Source organism: Triticum aestivum, chromosome 5A (genome assembly GCF_018294505.1).
Source record: "Triticum aestivum cultivar Chinese Spring chromosome 5A, IWGSC CS RefSeq v2.1, whole genome shotgun sequence".
Lineage (NCBI taxonomy): Eukaryota > Viridiplantae > Streptophyta > Magnoliopsida > Poales > Poaceae > Triticum > Triticum aestivum.
In genome coordinates this window covers 607,018,244-607,038,960 of record NC_057806.1, presented here as the reverse complement: position 1 = coordinate 607,038,960, position 20,717 = coordinate 607,018,244, and the positions used below count along the sequence as shown (strand labels likewise).

The 20,717-nt window shown below is 45.0% G+C and overlaps 4 protein-coding genes across 7 annotated transcripts; 3 read left to right on the top strand and 1 right to left on the bottom strand.

Annotated features, from left to right (window-relative positions):
- The first annotated feature begins 57 nt into the window (after window positions 1-57).
- Window positions 58-2,475, top strand: LOC123105261 (probable ribose-5-phosphate isomerase 4, chloroplastic). Its single transcript, XM_044527301.1, has 9 exons — window positions 58-340; window positions 435-562; window positions 712-781; window positions 869-976; window positions 1,274-1,369; window positions 1,451-1,507; window positions 1,657-1,774; window positions 1,888-1,954; window positions 2,114-2,475. Exons 1-9 carry the CDS (start codon window positions 167-169, stop codon window positions 2,187-2,189), a joined length of 894 nt encoding a protein of 297 aa, XP_044383236.1. The 5' UTR covers window positions 58-166; the 3' UTR covers window positions 2,190-2,475.
- A 217-nt stretch (window positions 2,476-2,692) lies between these two features.
- On the top strand, window positions 2,693-3,903 carry LOC123105262 (uncharacterized). The gene is made up of 2 exons (XM_044527302.1): window positions 2,693-3,186; window positions 3,563-3,903. Exons 1-2 carry the CDS (start codon window positions 3,010-3,012, stop codon window positions 3,731-3,733), a joined length of 348 nt encoding a protein of 115 aa, XP_044383237.1. The 5' UTR covers window positions 2,693-3,009; the 3' UTR covers window positions 3,734-3,903.
- On the bottom strand, window positions 3,549-8,550 carry LOC123105259 (pentatricopeptide repeat-containing protein At4g21300). Of its 4 annotated transcripts, none has more exons than XM_044527297.1 (6): window positions 5,926-8,550; window positions 5,147-5,350; window positions 4,854-4,993; window positions 4,241-4,428; window positions 4,086-4,142; window positions 3,549-3,694 (listed from the first exon to the last, which is right to left on the bottom strand). In XM_044527297.1, the coding sequence occupies exons 1-2, from the start codon at window positions 8,464-8,466 to the stop codon at window positions 5,336-5,338; spliced, it is 2,556 nt and encodes an 851-aa protein (XP_044383232.1). In that variant the 5' UTR covers window positions 8,467-8,550; the 3' UTR covers window positions 3,549-3,694; window positions 4,086-4,142; window positions 4,241-4,428; window positions 4,854-4,993; window positions 5,147-5,335. The 4 variants fall into 4 exon arrangements, with proteins under 4 accessions (XP_044383232.1, XP_044383234.1, XP_044383231.1 ...); XM_044527299.1 differs by having other exon boundaries at window positions 4,241-4,403; XM_044527296.1 differs by having other exon boundaries at window positions 4,241-4,395.
- An 8-nt stretch (window positions 8,551-8,558) lies between these two features.
- On the top strand, window positions 8,559-11,862 carry LOC123105260 (ribosome-binding ATPase YchF). The gene is made up of 11 exons (XM_044527300.1): window positions 8,559-8,925; window positions 9,369-9,557; window positions 9,661-9,714; window positions 10,093-10,203; window positions 10,288-10,350; window positions 10,423-10,677; window positions 10,775-10,921; window positions 11,003-11,030; window positions 11,154-11,224; window positions 11,342-11,401; window positions 11,500-11,862. Exons 1-11 carry the CDS (start codon window positions 8,653-8,655, stop codon window positions 11,566-11,568), a joined length of 1,320 nt encoding a protein of 439 aa, XP_044383235.1. The 5' UTR covers window positions 8,559-8,652; the 3' UTR covers window positions 11,569-11,862.
- Window positions 11,863-20,717: the final 8,855 nt, after the last annotated feature.

Here is a 20,717-nt window from a genome sequence, read left to right as displayed (position 1 = left end):
TTATTTCACTTGGAATTGTCGCGCCGCTCGTGCGCTGTCACACTCCTTATCCTCTGAAGCGGTGGTGCTTACCCAAACTGTGTGGCAGGTCTCGAAACCGCTACGCTACACCGGCAAAGCTGACGCTAGAGCAGAGAGGCAGCCCCCGTGTTCGCCGCTCGTCTCCATGGAGGCAGTCGCCAGAGCAAGCATCGCGGCAGGCTCGCACGCACGGGTCCCCCTGTGCCGGCGACCGCGGCCGCGCCACGCCGTGCGCTGTCTCCGGGGACGACCCTCGGTGGCCTGCGCGGCCGCCGCCGACGCCGATGTCGTCCGTCTCTTCGACGCCGCCAAGCTCACGGTAATAAGGGAGACGCTCTGCCGTCCTCCAGCATTCACGGCGGCTTCCTTCGAATGCTGAGGCACTTATCTCGTATTATGCGGCATTGTTTCAGGTGGACGAGTTTGTGAAGAGCGGGATGGTGGTCGGGCTCGGCTCCGGCGCCGCGTCCGGGCTCGCCGTCCAATACCTCGGCACGCGCCTCCGGCGAGGCTCGCTGACCGGCATTGTTGGCATACCCTCGTAAGCATTCCAATTGCTTCACTGCCACTCCGTGGTTCATCTGTGCCACATGAGCTTTACTTGCATCCTGCACAACCGCAATCCCGCATGCATTCGCTCGCTCCTGATCATCGGTTGCGTCTAATCGGTTGTTGGGGTTGATCAGCCAGGTCTGTGATCTGTGCAAGTGAGGCGGAGAAAGCCGGGATCAAGGTCGGCAGCCACGAGGAAGGCACCCAAGTACGCTCTATTCTCTTGTCACCATTGTAAATCTTGCAGGCAAGAAAGAAGAGGATTTTGGCTGAAACCATGCTCACTGACGTATAGATTGATTTTGCTTTCGCTGATGCTGATGTAATTGAAGAGGGCACACTCGCTGCTGTCATCGGGCGCGGGAAAACCGAAAGCGGACAGCCTTCTTTCATACAAGAGAAGGTTAGCGCAACTCTTCAGAAATTTGTAAACCAGCTCTTCAAAAACTGCTTAAACCCATTCAGGCTCCCTGCCTCCCTGACTTGTGTCTGTCTAAATCATCACTTATCCTTTTTGTTTCCTGAAAAGTCGAACAAGCATGCATCTTAGTAAGTTCATGAAGATGGAAATATTGCTGTTTTCTGAAAAAAAAATACAATGTAACTATTTGCTTGTGTTCACTGCAGATATTTCTGTTATGTCAATTATATTATTATCTCATCTTCCTATATGCAACTCTTGATTGGTCTGGAACCACAGGGTATTGTTGAATCGGCTGACAAGGTTGCCTTTATCATTGACAACGACAAATATGTGAATGGCATCGAGGGATCCATTCCAGTTTTGGTCAAAAGTGTAAGCAATCTCTACCTTCTGCCACCAGACATCAGATCAGTTCTCTGTAATGTTCGTTAAGAGAGGGGCAGATCATTTCAGGGGAACTGGATCGACACCGCTGAAGAGATTGATGATTTGTTCCTAGGCGACGCAGAGGTGCACAGCTAATCAATCTCTTAATAATTTCTGAAATTTCATACTCTGAGCAGCTAATGGGTTTCTGAACCTGAAACCTGTCCGTGCCCTGCCGACCCGGCAAAAAGAGAACCCTTTTTGACTGATAACCATTGTGTGATTGCCTGAAGGTTTGGAGGAGGCCATCAATTGGAACTGCCGGTCCATCGGGAGGCGACTTCCCGCTGGTAACCAAGGAGGGCCATCACATACTTGATGTTATCTTCACAACCCCAATCCAGGATCTTGGTATGTGCGTAAATGGAAGCCTGTTACCTCTCGGAGGATCTAAATTCGACATAATAAATCAGCAACTATTTCTCCAGTGGAGTTTTTAGCTGGTTCCTTTGGTCACCGTGCAGGAAAGGTAGCAGAAGACTTGGAGAAAATCGTTGGCGTTGTGGACCATGGGATAATTTGCAACACTATGTAAGTTTCTCAACCTAAGCAATTTCTATAACAAAAATCCAGTTTTTAACCAGCATGCTTCAAAAACAAACGAATAAAAAGGTATTAGACCACAAAGCAAACAACGCGTATGCAGCTACACGCTGCAGTGTCTAAGATATTACAATCTGTTACATGCAGGCCGTATGCCGTAATTGCGTCGAAAGGGGAAGTTCAGGTCTTGGATCGGAAGTCATCGGTGATACCGAACACATAAATCTACAATTGAGTTGCAGAGCAACCATTTCCCCCGCATTTCGACGGGAGAATCTATTGCGAGTTGGCTGGTGAAAAAAAAATGCAATGAGTCAAACGTGCGATAGCTATTTTTTGTACCGTCCGACGTGTAAAATTCTGTGTGGCATGTCCAAAGTTTTCCCCTACGGATGTATGAATATGATCTTCAGATATGTGCAGCTACTGACTCTGCTAGCACTCTGAAGAATCTGAATCACTTGTTTATATAAGTTGGTCATGTGATGGCATCTGCCAGTTCGGCCTGAGGCATCTTTTGCAGCTAAACCTCTACGCTTTCACTGTTCACTAGTACTGTGAGTTGCGTATTGCAATGGACCATCTCTGACCCAGCCGTGCACACAAAGGAATGCATGGCTGCGATCAACCATGGCTAACTAAGCCAGGGGACTTAAACTTGGAACCCACGCTTAGTCCTATTAGGTTATTATTATACTTATATCACAGCTCAGAGGCTAACTAAGCCTGGGGACTGAAAACAATTAAACAAAAGTGACCAGCGAAGAGACCAAACGCGTTCCACTTCCACCTAAGTTTCAACTCTTCTAGAAAAAAATCTACTCAGGTTTCAACTAACGTTGTGCTACCGGTCAACGGTCCGTAGGACCCGGTCGGTTCAGACGAGGTCACCACCGGCGCACCGACGCCTTCCGCGACCAGCCAAGATGCGATACCTTGCGTACTGCTGCTGCTGATACTAATACACCCTGGACGGCTCTATTCTGTTCCCACCCAAGTACTTGGAGCAGGGGAAAGCTAGAGGAGAGGAGAAGGGAGCAGGCATGGCGTCGGAGATGCTGCTCAGGAGGATCCATTCCATCTGCCGTCTCGCCCCCGGCGACCGCCAGTCGCAGCTGTTCGGACGCGGGGAGGGGCTCCGCCGTCTGGTTCCTACGGCGAGCCATCCATCGTTCTGCAGCAGCGTGTGTGAGCAAGCCGGCGCGGGCAGCGCAAGCAAGGTTCGCCCTTCTTTACTTTACCCACAGATTTCTCCCAGGAATGGATGAATGCAGGGTCTCTTCCTGCAACTTGCTGATGGGCAAAGCAATGAGTGCCCCTGGACCCATTTCTCCACCAAATCAACATGTTTTTTATTTATTTTATGCATAACGGCTGAAGGTTTTCTTGGTCTGAACGAATAAATGCAAGATTGCCCAGCGTTTTATTTACAGTTTCGAATCGAGCGATGAGGTAGTCATGAAATAAAACCTAACCTGTGCATACTTCTGAAAAAATAAACAGTGGTATTTTTGGAGGATGGTTAGTACCATGTGTATGTTGCTTCTCTTGAAGAGTTCGTCCATTTATCGATGCCTTTTGCTTGTAATGGTGCAGGATCAAGATAACCTCGCTAGGTTTTCAGACCCACAGGTTGCTCACGAGGATCGCCGGTTCGTTCAGTTCTTGGATAGGATGCTGGACGCGACGAGAAATCCCCAGAGTCTTGCGCAGATACGGCGCGAGAAGCTTCCAAATGATGTGAAAATATTGGATGATGAGATATGAGTCAAGTTCTCTTACAGGAATATAATAAGAGTTAACAAGCGTGATTTATGACATGTAAAGTGACCTTGAGATTAACCTGCCAAACTTGAGCATGTGAGATTTTTATTATTCAAGTTCTAATTGTGGACCAAAACACCAGCTGATGAAAATATATTGTGCATTTTGAGTTATTTCTCTGCGACTGATTTCGTATCATGTATGAAGTATGAACTATAGAGGAAACAAATATATGGCTGGCCAATTAACTACTATTCCATATTCTGTTCCGAAACATCTGAAGAGCAAATGTGAATTTTCAGCAAGTTATCATTTTCATCAAACGATAATATTTCTTGTCAAGATTTGAACAGACCTATAGAATAACTCCAAGCCATACCACCCAGGGGTCCTCTGTTCTAGATCCAAAGACCTGTGACACGAATTCAAGCATATATGGCGATCAATTCACTGATACAAGACTTGTTTGAAAGGTGTGCACATAGCAGTAGGGAGAAACAATAAAATTACCTAGTGATCAGTTCAAATGATCGACTGACTCAACAGGTCGCTCACATTTCATCGTTAACCTTGTTGTGCTACACAACCTTGTTTCATAAGCATGTCGAGCTGTTGTGAAAATGTTGAATCTCACGTGTTCTTATGGTTTTCACAGGCCTGCCAACCTGCATAACTAGGCTTACGAAATGACCAAAAAACTGTGTAGAGGGCAGAAACACGAAACTCAGAACCAACAGAATTAGATATTCTTTTCACTGGACAAAAATGATTAACTTTAGCACAATCTATACACCAATAGCTTAGATTTATCCATCCGGACAGCACTTTTAGATTTTCTTTTCACGGGACATAACTTTCCAAGAAATTACACCAATAGCTTCTACTCCCTCCGTTCCTAAATATAAGTCTTTTTAGAGATTCTAATATGGACTACATACGGAGCAAAATGAGTGAATTTACACTCTAAAATACGTCTATATTCATCCGTATGTAGTTCATATTCAAATCTCTAAAAAGACTTATATTTAGGAACAGAGGGAGTAGAACATTATGGCACACAAATAGAATAATGCTGTCCAAGTTCAAGACGAAAAGGCCATACAAGTTAGCTTGCAGAACTTACACAGTCCCAAGGAATAAACTGTCAGCATTGAGAGTTTGAGCCGTCAAAGAATTATATGAACTTTGTTGATAAGACCGCGCCTATGTACAGGGGATACATGACCAAGATGGACCTGACACATTCCATGGCCATTTGAATTTCTGTGGAAAAGTAGTGTTAGGAATTAGAACTCGTAGTTAAACAAAAAGGAGAAAATGAGAATAGGCTTTTTCTTACAACTATCATATCTTTGCAAAGGATGATAAAGAAGTTAACCAGAAAACAAACAAAACAAAAGGGGCATGTGTTCTTACTGCATTACGAATTGAGCGTTTAGGGTTCAGCTGATGCACAAGCAAGTCAACTCGCCACTTCTTCACATGGAAACATGGAATCGTACTGCAGTAGAAGCTTTGCTTTGCTCTATGCAACATTTGTACAATAACGAGTTCTCCTTTATCACCATCAGAATATCAGATAACTTCCACTGGGATAAATCACAATCAAATTGTCATTACCTACAGTAAGAAAAGAACATTAGTATACTCTCAATTGCAATTGAGAAGACAAAAGAACTAACTGCATGGGACAGTCTTCCAAATCGCCCAAACTTGCCTTCTACAGCAACATAGAAACAGAACAAAACAGGCAAGCAAATCACTAAACGACTATACCATATTAAAATGGCTTTTTCTGCAACTAACTGTACAGTTTTGGGTTTTAGTCGGCTTTGGTTCTTAGTTCTTCGACTCCTAATACAAAATGACACGCATTTCGGTGCATGTTCTAGAAGAAGAAAATATATATACAAGAACGATTTTTTTTACTAACCTGCAAACTATGTTAAAGGAAAAAATGTAATATGTTGTCACCTCATTAGGAATGACAGTATACTGATCCTGATTCCTGCTGTCTCATTTAGTTTGACATGGATGGATCAGCAATACAGCGGGACCTTGTCCAAATAGTTCATTTTTGTATCATTTTAGTTACAGAAGGTGATAAGAACAAAGAAACGCAATGGTTGAACAAGGGTTTGAACTATGAAAATGCATGGTGAATAAAATAATCTGCAGAGAAATCATTGCTGAACCTGGGTGGTGTTGTCTGGTTGCGTGGTATAACATATGTCTGGCCTGGGAACGTAGCCTTCATGTTTTAATTCTAGAAGAAGGCTCTTCAAAGACATGTAAATATCTTCAGAATCAGGATGGCTTTTGTCTGCTGCAACAAATAAATGGCTGGTATTATTAACATCTACCCAGCTGTAACCAGGTATCTTCTGAACTTTCTTATCCTTCATCAATCTTCTCATTTTTGAGACACCATCCCACCGTCCAGCAACAGCATTGATATTGGACATGAGCACATAATAACCTGAATTATGAGGATCCAACTTGAATAGTTCTTGAGAAGCAATCTCTGCAAGTTCAACGTTGCGATGCACACGGCAAGCATGGAGAAGAGCACCCCAAATGCCAGCATCCGGCTTGAAAGGCATGTCAGCAATAAATTGCATGGCTTTATCCAACTTCCCAGCCCGGCTATATAAGTCAACCATGCAAGCTAAGTGTTCCACTCGAGGTGCAATCTGATATTCCTCAGTCATGCATTTAAAAAGTCGGAGTCCTTCTTGAACCTGCCCAGCGTGAGCACAAGCAGATATCAAAGCAAGGAATGTTACATGGTCTGCGTTGAATCCTTCCTCTTGCATGCGGCATAATAAACTCACCGACTCTTTAACAAGGCCATGAGCCCCATAGGCAGAGATTATACTATTCCATGACACTTCATTCTTCTCAGGCATGAATTCAAAAACACGAAAAGCCAATTCTAAGTTCCCACATTTGCCATACATATCTATGAGAGCACTCTCAGCAAACACATCTGCTCTTATGGGACCCTTTATAATGATACCATGGATCTCCTTTCCATAATATATAGCTGGTAAGCCTGCACATGCTGATAGGATGGAAGATATGGTCACATTACTGTACTTCACTCCTTCCATACTCATTTGACGAAACAACTCAAGAGCTTCTTCAGGTTCCCCATTCTGTGCAAAGCTTGAAATCATCGAGTTCCATGTCACCTCATCCTTAGCAGACATCTTAGAGAAGATATAATGGCTAAGGTCAAGTCTACCGCATTTCGCATACATGTCCATTAATGCACTCTCCACATAACACCTTCCTTCATATGCATTTTTCAGAACATACCCATGGAGCTCCTGACCAAGCTTCATAGCAGCCATGCAAGCACATGCTGGCAACGTGCTAGCTACCATGACGGCATTTGGTTTGATGCCCACTTCCAAGAGGTACCGAAACATTTTCACTGCCGCTTCGCTCATCCCATTAAGAACATAACCCGAGATCATTGTACTACCAATAACCACATCGATGGTCTTTGTAGCATTAAAGACATTTTGTGCCATCCTCACATCCCTGCACTTGAAATATATGTCCACCAAAGCACTCACCAAGAAGACATCCAAATGCACACAGTTCCTGACAATGTAGCCATGTATCTCCTTCCCCTGCTTGAAACCATTCAAATCGGTCAAAGCTGGTAACAAGCTTGCCAGTGTAACTGAATCAGGCTGAAGACCACTCTTCTGCATGTCACAGAACAATCTCAATGCATCGTCGACAAGCCCGTTCTGAACGCACCCGGATATCATCCCGTTCCAGGTTACCAAATCGTCCCGCGGCATCAGGTCAAACAACCTCCACGCATCATCCAAGCACTGGCATTTGGCGTACATTGACACCAACGTGTTCGCCACGGCGACCTCTGGCTCTAACCCATACTTCACCGCCAGGGTGTGGAGCTGCACCCCTGAGAGTAAGTCAGCCTCCGTGGCGCACACAGACAGAAAGCACGCCAGGGTCGCGAAGTTGGGGTCACAGCGGGACGCCCTCATGGCTCCGAACAGCCCCACCGCGCTGGCCACGTCGCCACCCTTGACGTACCCGTCCATCATCACGTTCCACAGGACGCAGTCCCGCTCGGCCATTCCGTCGAACACCTCGCGCGCGCCCCCCAGGAGGCCGGCGTCCGCGTACATCTTGATGAGCGCGCTCCCGACGTACATGTCGCGGTCGAGCCCGAGCGCCCGCGCGGTGCGGTGCACGAGGCGGCCGAGGGCGAGCGCGCCGAGCGCGGCGCACGACTTGACGACGTAGGGGAGGGTGTGGCCGTCCGGCCGCGGCGCGGACGGGTGCGCCCACATCTTGACGTAGAAGAGCACGGCGAAGCGGTGGTGCCCGGCCATGGTGAGCCCGCGGATGAGCCAGTTCCAGGGGAGCGCCGACGCGGCGGCCGCGCGCGGGAGCGAGGAGAAGACCGCGACCGCGTCCCGGAAGCGCCGCGTCAGGACGTACATGCCGATGAGCCGCGTCTGGAGCGCGCCCGCCGGCCCGTCGGCGGCCGCGAGGAGGCCCGAGGTGACGGCGCGCGCGTGGATTCGGAGGCCCAGCGGGAGGTGCGGCGGGGCGACGCAGCCGCGGAGGAGCGCGAGCAGGCGGTAGGCGCTGGGCGCGGCCGCCGCCGTCGAGGCCGCGGTCGAGAGCGGCGCGCAGAAGCATCGCCGCGCCGGTGGCCTGAGGCGGATGAGGACGCGGCGGCGCATGGCAGCGCCGGCGAGGGCGACGCGAGGAGGGAAACGAAACGAGACGGAAAAGTGCGCTATGGGCTTCAACTCTCACGTGCCGCTCACGTGGTCCTATCGCTCTATTCTATCTCGCGCTAGTCTCTCGTGTGTCTCTCGCCGTACGCCTCCGCCTCTTCCCGCCTGCTTCGCCGGCGGCGAGTGCCCATGGCGACGATGTCCCGCGCCCTCGGCTCGGCGTTCGTGGGGTTCACGCGGACGCCGGCCGTGCCGGCGACGACGCCCTTGCCGTTGCCCTCCTCTCGCGCCTCCTCGGCGCTGCTCCTGCGCTGGCAGCGGAGCCGGGGCGTCGGCGGCGTCGGCGGCAGCGGCGGCGCGCGGCGGTACTCCTCGGGCCGCAACGCGAAGATTAGCATGAGCCTCCGCGCCGGCATCGTCGGCCTGCCCAACGTCGGCAAGTCCACCCTCTTCAACGCCATTGTAAGTCACCAATTGAACACATACAGAACCCGCTGCTTGAAAATTAAAAATGCTCCTGTCCGTGAGAAGGATGTCGTCTTGTCCAGAGCTCGAAGTAGCCGGGGGCAATGAAATTTTCTCCTTCTATTCGTGCACTGGTTTTTCTAGTATATAAAGCGTGCCTGTAGGACTGTAGGGCCAATGTCACTGCATTTGAAGTGTTCGATGTTTTGCCGCTTAGAGATGCTGTCGTCCAAAGGTTGAAATGGTTAATATGTTTGGAACATGAAGAGAGTTTTGATGAATTATTCTTGTTTCTTGTGTTATTCACGCTCACTGCATAATTTATGCTCTTGCAACAATGACTGCTTCATGGAATGGTTTCTATGTTTCGCAATGTGAAATGCAATTGGCACGTATTTATCGCAATAACAAAATGTGAGTTCGTTTCTCAATGCTGTTAGGTTGAAAATGGGAAGGCCCAAGCTGCAAACTTTCCCTTCTGCACCATAAACCCAAACACTGGCGTCGTGGCTATTCCCGATCCTCGCTTGGACGTGCTCTCAAAGTTAAGCAAGTCCAAGCAGACGGTCCCGACATCCATTGAGCTTGTCGACATTGCAGGCCTCGTCAAAGGAGCAAGCAAAGGAGAGGTACCAGCTGTCTTCGTTTTACTCCAAGTGCAGAACACAACATGTCGATGATTGTTTTTCAATAGTTTATATATGAAAATGTTTACCTGGTTGTTGACTTCAGGGACTGGGAAATCAATTTCTTTCAAACATCCGTGAAGTTGATTCTATACTCCAGGTCAGTTTGCTGACTTTTATATGTTTGTGCTCTCAGGCATTTGTCAAGTTTCTGGAAACTCAAACTTTGCATCTTTTTTACTAGCTGCATTCCCATGTTTTCTCAACTGCTGCATGCCATTCTGTTGGTGTCCTCTTATTTTGCAGATTTTGAATCACTATAATTCTCCAATAGATGTTCCTTTATCAGTTCAGTGGTTGTAGTTGTACAATGTTGGAACATCCGATGATTACCCTTTTTTCTGGCACTGTTATTCATTAATGGGACTTGGTCCTTGTTGTGCTGCCTTGCATTTAGTTTGAAAAACATAATAGGCTATTGGTTGTTGAGGTTCTAAGGATGAACTTAGCACCAATCTTTTCTTCATTGGATTTTCAGGTTGTGCGATGTTTTGAAGATGATGATATTGTTCACGTGAATGGAAAAGTTGATCCCAAGTCAGATATTGATGTGATTAACTTAGAACTCATATTTTGTGATCTTGAACAGGTAATATAATGGGCGAGGGATTTAAGTGTGGATTTTTTTTTGTTTATGTTCATACTTAACCAAGAATTTTGTAAAATACTGCAGATAGAGAAGAGATTGGATAAGCTTAAAAAGAGCAAAACTAAGGATCCACAAGTAAAAGTGAAGGTAAGTAAGATATTCACAAGCTCTACCATTATTTGATAGGTTTTGTTCTTGATTCCAGTTTTCATTACTCAGGAAGGAGCGGAAAGGTCAGGATTAGAAAAAATTCTGGATGCACTTATGGATGGAAAGCCTGCAAGATCTGTTGATTTGCCTGACCATGAGAAAGAAGCTATACAACATCTTTATCTGCTCACTATGAAGCCAGTCATTTATGTTGCTAATGTAACAGAGTCTGATCTTGCCGACCCTGATAAAAATCCCCATGTCCAGGAGGTGGCCAAACTAGCATCAGAGCTGAAATCTGGCATGGTTACAATATCAGCTCAGGTTTGTGATAAGTGATACCATATGCATCGACCTAGGCATTAGACAATTTCACCTGATCTATTATCTATGTAAGCTAATGAAATTGTGAGTGCACCAGGTTGAGGCTGAACTGTCTGAACTACCACTGGAAGAGAGAGTTGAATACCTAAATTCTCTTGATGTTGCCGAAAGTGGGCTAGGCAACTTGGTAAAAGCAACATATAACCTTTTGGGACTAAGAACTTATTTCACTACCGGAGAGCAGGTGAATCTCTTCTGCTGTTAAGACACTTTGTTCTTCAGCTGTTGATCCTAACTTTCAAATCCTTTTTTTTCCTTTTGTCAGGAAACAAAAGCTTGGACCATTATTGCAGGTTTTATTCGCATTCTCACAATTCTGTTACTGTATTTTCAATTACTGTAGGAACTGCCTTCATCTTTTTGCACCATGGGCACAAAATTTTGACTATGTTTTGTCTTGGATGTTATTGTTACAGGCATGACTGCACCTCAAGCAGCCGGAGTTATTCATAGCGACTTCCAGAAAGGCTTCATTAGAGCTGAAACTGTAAGTATCAGGGTACTGTGCTAGTAATGAGATAGTTTCAGGTTCTTTTCATGTACTGTACCATTATTTTCTGGTGTTATTTTAATAATTTCACAACGGTCACATACCATGACTCAGGTATCTTACGATGATTTTGTTGCGGCGGGTACTCTTGGAGCAGCAAGGGAGAAGGGAGTGGTAACAATATGTGCACTTATATGAATAAATACTAGCTAGTTTTAGAGATGAAGCACATAAGGAAATTTCTTTATTTATTTCCCTCTCTATGACTGCAGATGAGGTTGGAAGGGAAGGAGTATATTGTGCAGGAAGGAGATGTCATGCTCTTCCGATTCAATGTGTGACAACGATACCATGCAAGAAGTTCCAGGCTTTATTCAACTCGAATTTCATACGGACTTACAAGGCAAGACAAAATTTGGGTCGACCATCAGATTTTGTCTTTGAGGCATCAATTGTTCATGTACTCGGCAACATTGCATTTTCAGAGGAAAATACAATCATTTTTGTTTTATGTAACATCTGCGGATACTTAATGGGTCTGCATCATAACTTGGGATCCTTAGTGAGTTTTGTAAATCACTTCAATAAACTCTGCCTGTTATATTATGAGCAATAATATGTAATCCCTTTTTGAAGTAACAAACAGTAGGAGTGTCCTACTGCAATATATTAAGACAAAAGTTATCTACAAATCAGTTATAGTATTATGTAATCCCAGGAGTCTATAACTCCAATATACTCCAACATCTGAAGTTCTTAATTACCCCCTAAATGACTTCGGTAATTACTCCAACATCTAAAGTTATTTCTAAGATTGCCTCATTTTATGTTACATGAAAATTGTCATCTGGGCCATTTACATTTTATAACCTTTTCTCATTTATAAAAGGACAACATATGCTAATTATGCAAGCAGAATAGAGGCCAGTTCTTTTCGGCGATTCTCCCAGAATCGCCCCCCTCCTCAGCTTCTCCCAGAATCGCCACTCCATATTTTTTTTACAATCCTATTTAGTTAAGGTCTAATTAGCTAGTATTGTAAAAAACATATGGAGTGATTATTCTGGGAGAAGCTAGGGAGGGGGGTGATTCTGGTAGAATCGCCCAAAAGAACTGGCCCTAGATATTTTGGTAAAGAGAATATGCAATCCATTTTGGAGTACCTCATACTATCCAAGTACTCCCTCCGTATCAAAATGCAAGACGTTTTCTTACACTATGATAAAGAGGAAGTGGAGTATATTCAAAAAGAGATAAATTGGTACAGCACACATATGTATATAAGTGATGCATGAGAAGTGGGAACACATACACCATAGCAGGAAATATCTTTTGTGCCACGGGCGCGTGGGGCGGGCCTAGGTGAGAAATCACCATGTTTTTTTCTCTAACGCTTAGTTGCTGGCATTGTGAACAGTGGCGGAGACAGGGGTGCCAGCACGGACCCTGGCCCCTAACAACATGAATTTACTACTAAATTACTGGTGAATAGTGTTGAATTAGAATTTTTTTTTACTACTAAACATCTATTTTTCTATGAATTGGCCCTCCCCAACCTATTTCAGTGGCACTTGCCCCCCCCCCCTAATCCAATTTTTCTGCCTCCGCCACTGATTGTGAATGCCTCTTCTCAAGAGTGTGATAATACCACATTGATTTGATATCACAATATAAATATACATCATCACAATCGATAATCCAATCTGCTCCTCATGAACAGTAAATTTTGCGAATAAATAGAAAAATATTCTGTTTTTTTTAGCACCAAGGATGCTTGAGTGTGCTAGGAGCATGCAAATTTCCGTGGTCATTTCTCCATGAAATTTTTCATAGCACACTCCGAGCATATTCGGTGCAAAAAAACAAACATACTTTTTTGAAGAAAAAAATCAAATTTACTGTTCATGTCGGAGCAATTTAAAACCGTCTCTACTTTTTTAACATAGTACAACACATAGATGTCATATACACACACACATACACTCACCCCTAAGAACGCACGCCCTACCCTTATGAGATTTGTCGGGATACTGAACCGGCATAATATCTTATGACGAAGTCACCACAGGCGCCTTCATAGTCGACAGGAATGTCTTCTCCCATTGAACGAACATCACCAAAAGTCTGAAATAAATCTGGTAAAATGCAAGAGTTTAGGACTTGAACCATGGTGGGTTGGCTCCATCACAAGGAACCTAACCATCTTAGTTGGGCTCGGTTCACAAACCATCATTATTAACTTCACAAAGATAGACTTGCAATAAGTGCATAAACTATTATGATTAAGTTGTTTGATCATCAGGGAACATCAGGGGTTTTGTCTTGCAATCATGATGCAAAAACCACCAATAATAGCTTGATCATCCATCATCAACATCAGGTATTTCTAATATACCCTAACCCAAAGCCCACCACAACATGCACATGACCCTCCTCATAAGTAGGGAAAAATAGGGTGATAATGACGAGTGATCACCCTCTCCGTGTAGTGGATGGAATCATAGATCCCAACCTTCATGTTTGACTCGTGATTGAGCTTCAAGATCAGGATGGCATTGTTCTTCGAGCCATGGATCTATAAATTGCGTCCATCGGGCATGAAAGATGAGCTCCCTAGCTAGCAACGATCCTAGGTTGTTGATACCATGAGTAGCGAGCATACTCTTGAGCCTCGAGCTCCTCGGCAAGAAGACCTTTGATCAACGGCTTGAATGACCTTGATGTGACAAGTATGTCAAGTCAACTTCATTGAGTTATAAATAGACCCGTGTTGGCTAATCCTCAATAGCGAAGTGGCCTGGCCGGCACCATCATCTTTTTATGGCCTTTGTCAAAATGGTGCTCTCTAAACCTAGTGGGCCAAAAGGATGTTGGGTATCAATAGCGCGATCGAGATCAGTATCATCTTCTCCAACCTTCACGGCCAAATGCTCCTACTTCAAATGTTATGCAACTATTGGAGACACCATCAATATAGAAGGGTGTCCTAGTGGAAGAGCTATTGTCGCAGAAGAAAAGATAGAAGGGTGTCCTACTGAGTGGGGGGTAATGAGACAACGATGTTCCGTAATGCATTATCACCTACCAGCTTAAAGGGGACAAATTTCATAGATGGACAGGAGGAGCCCTATTGTGGCCACGCTGAAAATGAAAGAGCATCGAATGTGGCAATTGCTTGAGGCACTAGTAGAAAAGGGGGCAACGGTCCAGGCCGGGTCAGCCCATTAGTCCCGGTTCAGTCCAGAACTGGGACCAATGGGGGCATTGGACCCAGTTCGTGAGCCCAGGGGGCCGGCCGGGCCACGTTGGCCATTGGTCTCGGTTCATCTGGACCTTTTGGTCCCGGTTGGTGGGACGAACCGGGACCAATGGGCCTCGCTCCTGGCCCACCACCATTGGTCCCGGTTGGTGGCTTGAACCGGGACCAAAGGCTCCCCTTTAGTCCCGGTTCATGCCACCAACCGGGACCAATGAGGTGCCTATATATACCCCCTCGCGTAAGAGCAGAGCACACTGCTCTGTTTTTTTCTGGCCGAGGGGGAGAGGGCTTGGTGGTGCTCTAGCTCACCTCCTATGCACACAAGGTGTTCGATGGAATGCCCGAGCCACACTACTTAAGCTTTCTCCTCTCCAAGCTCGACCTCCAAGCTCCATTTTCCTCAATATTTGTCTAGGTTTAGCGGTCCGTCACGCCCCGTCCCCGTCTTCACCGCCGTCGATCACCCGCGCCGAGCTCATCGCCGGCACCACCGTGGTGAGCCTCTTGTTCTTATCTTCTTTCTGAAAGGAAAAATATTCTTACTTGTATGTTTACATAGATACTTGTATTATTTTCTTACTTTTATTATTGCATCTTATATAGTGCGATGGTTTTGGTATCCGCCCCCGTCGGCCCTCGTCCTGTCTATGATTCGGATGTGGTATATATATTATCTTTATAACTATTGGTTCATTTATTGTTTATGAAAATTATGCCGACCAACGTGACATAGATTTTATTTATGTAGGATGTATGTGAATCGGAAATTCCAACCGACCCTATTGTCGAGAGGTTAAATTTAGTTGAAGAAGAAAACAATTTGTTGAAGGAAAAAATAAAAAAATTGAGGAGGAGAAGATGATATTGGAGTTGCATGTTGCGGATGTCGTCGATGATCACAAGATCAAGATGGATGCAATGCGCTTGAAGATTAGAAAGATTAGAAAATATGCCATTCATACCGAGGCTTGGTATCATTATGCCGTTGGATCAATTGTTACCTTGGTTGCGATTATGATCGCATTTGTTTTCGCATTGAAATGTTTTACATAGTTTCAATGTATGGTTTAATTAATTAGATGCTCTGGAGAGCTATATGTTGTTAGATGAGAACTATGTATGTACTTTGGTTTTAATGTGATGATGAACTTCTATTAATTTGGACACTTAATTATATATAATGCACGCAGATGAACCGGCAATGGATGTACGGTGACAGACACACCTCCGAGTACATTAAGGGCGTGCATGAGTTTCTCGATGCGGCTGAGGCAAACAAGCAGAATGGTTTTATGTGTTGTCCATGCACTGAATGTGGGAATACGAGGTCTTACTCTAACCGGAAAATCCTTCACTCCCACCTGCTTTACAAGGGTTTCATGCCACACTATAATGTTTGGACGAGGCACGGAGAAATAGGGGTTATGATGGAAGACGGCGAAGAAGAAGAGTACGATGACAACTATGTGCCCCCTGAATACGGTGATGCTGCAACGGGGGGAGCTGGTGAAGATCAAGAGGAACCAGACGATGTGCCCAATGATGCTGCAACGGGTGAAGCTGCTGAAGATCAAGAGGAACCAGACGATGTGCCCGATGATGATGATCTCCGCCGGGTCATTGTCGATGCAAGGACGCAATGCGAAAGTCAAAAGGAGAAGCTGAAGTTCGATCGCATGTTAGAGGATCACAAAAAAGGGTTGTACCCCAATTGCGAAGATGGCAACACAAAGCTCGGTACCGTACTGGAATTGCTGCAGTGGAAGGCAGAGAATGCTGTGGCTGACAAAGGATTTGAGAAGCTACTGAAAATATTGAAGAAGAAGCTTCCAAAGGATAACGAATTGCCCGACAGTACATACGCAGCAAAGAAGGTCGTATGCCCTCTAGGATTGGAGGTGGAGAAGATACATGCATGCCCTAATGACTGCATCCTCTACCGCGGTGCATACAAGGATCTGAACGCATGCCCGGTATGCGGTGCATTGCGGTATAAGATCAGACGAGATGACCCTGGTGATGTTGACGGCGAGCCCCCCAGGAAGAGGGTTCCTGCGAAGGTGATGTGGTATGCTCCTATAATACCACGGTTGAAACGTCTGTTCAGAAACGAAGAGCATGCCAAGTTGATGCGATGGCACAGTGAGGACCGGAAGAAAGACGGGAAGTTGAGAGCACCCGCTGACGGGTCGCAGTGGAGAAAAATCGAGAGAAAGTACTGGGATGAGTTTGCAAAGGACCCAAGGAATGTATGGTTTGCTTTAAGCGCGGATGGCATTAATCCTTTCGGGGAGCAGAGCAGCAATCACAGCACCTGGCCCGTGACTCTATGTATGTATAACCTTCCTCCTTGGATGTGCATGAAGCGGAAGTTCATTATGATGCCAGTTCTCATCCAAGGCCCTAAGCAACCCGGCAACGACATTGATGTGTACCTAAGGCCATTAGTTGAAGAACTTTTACAGCTGTGGAATGGAAACGGTGTACGTACGTGGGATGAGCACAGACAGGAGGAATTTAACCTAAAGGCGTTGCTGTTCGTGACCATCAACGATTGGCCCGCTCTCAGTAACCTTTCAGGACAGACAAACAAAGGATACCACGCATGCACGCACTGTTTAGATGACACTGAAAGTATATACCTGGACAAATGCAGGAAGAATGTGTACCTGGGCCATCGTCGATTTCTTCCGACCAACCATCAATGTCGAAAGAAAGGCAAGCATTTCAAAGGCGAGGCAGATCACCGGAAGAAGCCCGCCATGCGTACCGGTGATCACGTACTTGCTATGGTCAATGATTTACACGTAATCTTTGGAAAGGGTCCCGGCGGACTAGCTGTTCCGAATGACGCTGAGGGACACGCACCCATGTGGAAGAAGAAATCTATATTTTGGGACCTACCCTACTGGAAAGACCTAGAGGTCCGCTCTTCAATCGACGTGATGCACGTGACGAAGAACCTTTGCGTGAACCTGCTAGGCTTCTTGGGCGTGTATGGGAAGACAAAAGATACACCTGAGGCACGGGAGGACCTGCAACGTTTGCACGAAAAAGACGGCATGCCTCCGAAGCAGTATAAAGGTCCTGCCAGCTACGCTCTTACGAAAGAAGAGAAAGAAATCTTCTTTGAATGCCTGCTCAGTATGAAGGTCACGACTGGCTTCTCGTCGAATATAAAGGGAATAATAAATATGCCAGAGAAAAAGTTTCAGAACCTAAAGTCTCATGACTGCCACGTGATTATGACGCAACTGCTTCCGGTTGCATTGAGGGGGCTTCTACCGGAAAACGTCCGATTAGCCATTGTGAAGCTATGTGCATTCCTCAATGCAATCTCTCAGAAGGTGATCGATCCAGAAATCGTACCAAGGCTAAGGAGTGATGTGGCGCAATGTCTTGTCAGTTTCGAGCTGGTGTTCCCACCATCCTTCTTCAATATCATGACGCACGTCCTAGTTCATCTAGTCGACGAGATTGTCATCCTGGGGCCCGTATTTCTACACAATATGTTCCCCTTTGAGAGGTTCATGGGAGTCCTAAAGAAATATGTCCGTAACCGCGCTAGGCCAGAAGGAAGCATCTCCATGGGCCATCAAACAGAGGATGTTATCGGGTTTTGTGTTGACTTCATTCCTGGCCTTAAGAAGATAGGTCTCCCTAAATCGCGGTATGAGGGGAGACTGACTGGAAAAGGCACTCTTGGAAGTGACTCAATAATATGCAGGGACGGATATTCTTGGTCTCAAGCACACTACACAGTTCTACAGAACTCTACCTTGGTGACCCCGTATGTCGATGAACACAAGAACAGTCTGCGCTCCAAACACCCGGAGCAGTGCGACGACTGGATTACATGTGAACACATCAGGACTTTCAGCAGTTGGTTGGAAACACGTCTCAGAGGTGACAACACTGTTTGTGATGAGCTGTACTTGTTGTCCAGGGGACCATCTTTGACTGTATTGACTTACAAAGGATACGAGATAAATGGGAATACATTTTACACGATCGCCCAAGATCAAAAGAGCACCAACCAAAACAGCGGTGTCCGCTTTGATGCAGCAACCGAGAGCGGAAAGGACACATATTATGGTTACATAGTGGACATATGGGAACTTGACTACGGACATGATTTTAAGGTCCCTTTGTTTAAGTGCAAATGGGTCAATCTGTCAGGCGGCGGGGTACAGGTAGACCCACAGTACGGAATGACAACAGTGGATCTGAAAAATCTTGGGTACACTGACGAACCGTTCGTCCTAGCCAATGATGTGGCACAGGTTATCTATGTGAAGGACATGTCTACCAAACCGAGAAAAAGAAAAGATAAGGAAGCGAATACATCATACGATGAGCCAAAGCGCCACATAGTTCTTTCAGGAAAAAGGGATATCCTGGGAGTGGAGGGCAAGACAGACATGTCTGAAGATTATGAAAAGTTTCATGAAATTCCTCCCTTCAATGTCAAGGCTGACCCAAGCATCCTGATAAACGATGAAGATTATCCATGGTTACGGCGCAATAAGCAAATGACACAAGCGAAGAAAAAGTGAAGACTTTCTCCCGCAACTATTATGATGATACCATGCCAACTTTGTAACACACGAGTATGCTATGCCAACTTTTTCAGAGTTCATTTGAAAACTATGAATTTAGGTCGAATTTTCTCTATAGGTGCATCTATGTTCATTTTTTAGTAAAGTTAATCACAAACTTGTGATTCACACAAATTTCAAAGAATTCAAATTTTAACTATTCAAATTTGAAAACTAATGGCACTAACAGAAAGTTTATAATTTTTCTAAAACTAATGGCACTAACAGAAAGTTTATAATTTTGCTGACCTAAAAGCAAAAAGAATTAAAAAATAAAGCAAAAAACAAAAGAAAATAAATAATACAGAAAACAAAACAAAAAAACTGAAAAAAATAAAAATAGCAACAATAAGTATTTTGTTGTAAGTAGAAACAAAATAAAATAAATAAAGCAACAAAGAAAACAAAAAAACTAAAAAAGTGTTTTCAAATTTGAAAACTAATGGCACTAACAGAAAGTTTATAATTTTTCTAAAACTAAAAGCAAAAAGAATTAAAAAATAAAGCAAAAAACAAAAGAAAATAAATAATGCAGAAAACAAAACAAAAAACTGGAAAAAAATAGGCACTAAAAGCAAAAAAAACAAAAAAGTGTTTTCAAATTTGAAAACTAATGGCACTAACAGAAAGTTTATAATTTTTGTGACCTAAAAGAAAAAAGAAATCACTAAAAAACTATAAGTATTTTGTTCTAAGTAGAAATGAAAAATATAAATAGCAAAAAAGAAAAAAATGCCTATAATATTTGTTATGACTAACTAAAATTACCAAATTGAGTATAATGATAAAACACAGTAATATTAAATAGCAGGAAAAAGAATGACTCAAAAATCAATTTTTATAGTAAAGTTATTCATAAACTAGTGATTCACACAAATTTTAAAAAATTCAAATTTAAACTATTCAAATTTTAAAACTAATGGCACTAAGAGAAAGTTTATAATTTTTGTGACCTAAAAGAAAAAATCACTAAAAAGTATGAGTATTTAGTTCTAAGTAGAAATGAAAAAAAAAAGTAAAAAAAATGCCACCTACTGGGCCACCACGGCCTGAATACGACTAGAAGCCCATCCATGGGCCAGGATTCAGGCCCGCAGAAGGCCCAGCAGGCCCATATGCATAGCGGTATAAGATTAGGCCCAAAGGCCTGCAGTTCTGAGGAGTTCGATGGAGAGGGCGGGGCAGCGCTTATAAACAGGTGCGGCCGCTCCTCAGCTAGCGAGGTGGGACTAAACATCCCACCGCACCGCGGCTTTGGCAGGCGCAGGCCTTTGGTCCCGGTTGGTGGCACCAACCGGGACTAAAGGGGGCATTGGTCACGGTTCGTGGCACAAACCATGACCAATGCCCCCCTTTAGTCCCGGTTGGTGCCACCAACCGGGACCAAAGACCGCCGCTTCCCGCCCTTTGGGCTGCTGAAAAGAGGCATTTGGTCTCGGTTGGTGGTACCAACCGGGACTAAAGATGGCATTGGTCCTGGTTGGTGCCACGAACCGGGACCAATGCTCTTGGTATATAACCAGGACTTGTGAAAATTTCAGTTTCTCATCGACCATTTGCCCCGACGACGCCGAGCTCATCGACGCCGCTAGGCTGCCCCGACGCCGTCCGCCGCCCCTGCAGTCGCCCCCGA

What these genes read in the sequence shown, in the direction of transcription:
- LOC123105261 (XM_044527301.1), top strand. Translation starts at nt 167, where the DNA reads ATGGAGGCAGTCGCCAGAGCAAGCATCGCGGCAGGCTCGCACGCACGG. An exon ending in TTCCAGTTTTGGTCAAAAGT is followed by an intron (nt 1,370 to 1,450) that starts GTAAGCAATCTC and finishes AGATCATTTCAG; the next exon opens with GGGAACTGGATCGACACCGC. An exon ending in GGGATAATTTGCAACACTAT is followed by an intron (nt 1,955 to 2,113) that starts GTAAGTTTCTCA and finishes TGTTACATGCAG; the next exon opens with GCCGTATGCCGTAATTGCGT.
- LOC123105262 (XM_044527302.1), top strand. Translation starts at nt 3,010, where the DNA reads ATGGCGTCGGAGATGCTGCTCAGGAGGATCCATTCCATCTGCCGTCTC. An exon ending in GCGCGGGCAGCGCAAGCAAG is followed by an intron (nt 3,187 to 3,562) that starts GTTCGCCCTTCT and finishes GTAATGGTGCAG; the next exon opens with GATCAAGATAACCTCGCTAG.
- LOC123105259 (XM_044527295.1), bottom strand. Translation starts at nt 8,466, where the DNA reads ATGCGCCGCCGCGTCCTCATCCGCCTCAGGCCACCGGCGCGGCGATGC.
- LOC123105260 (XM_044527300.1), top strand. Translation starts at nt 8,653, where the DNA reads ATGGCGACGATGTCCCGCGCCCTCGGCTCGGCGTTCGTGGGGTTCACG. An exon ending in CCACCCTCTTCAACGCCATT is followed by an intron (nt 8,926 to 9,368) that starts GTAAGTCACCAA and finishes CAATGCTGTTAG; the next exon opens with GTTGAAAATGGGAAGGCCCA. An exon ending in TGGTTACAATATCAGCTCAG is followed by an intron (nt 10,678 to 10,774) that starts GTTTGTGATAAG and finishes TGAGTGCACCAG; the next exon opens with GTTGAGGCTGAACTGTCTGA.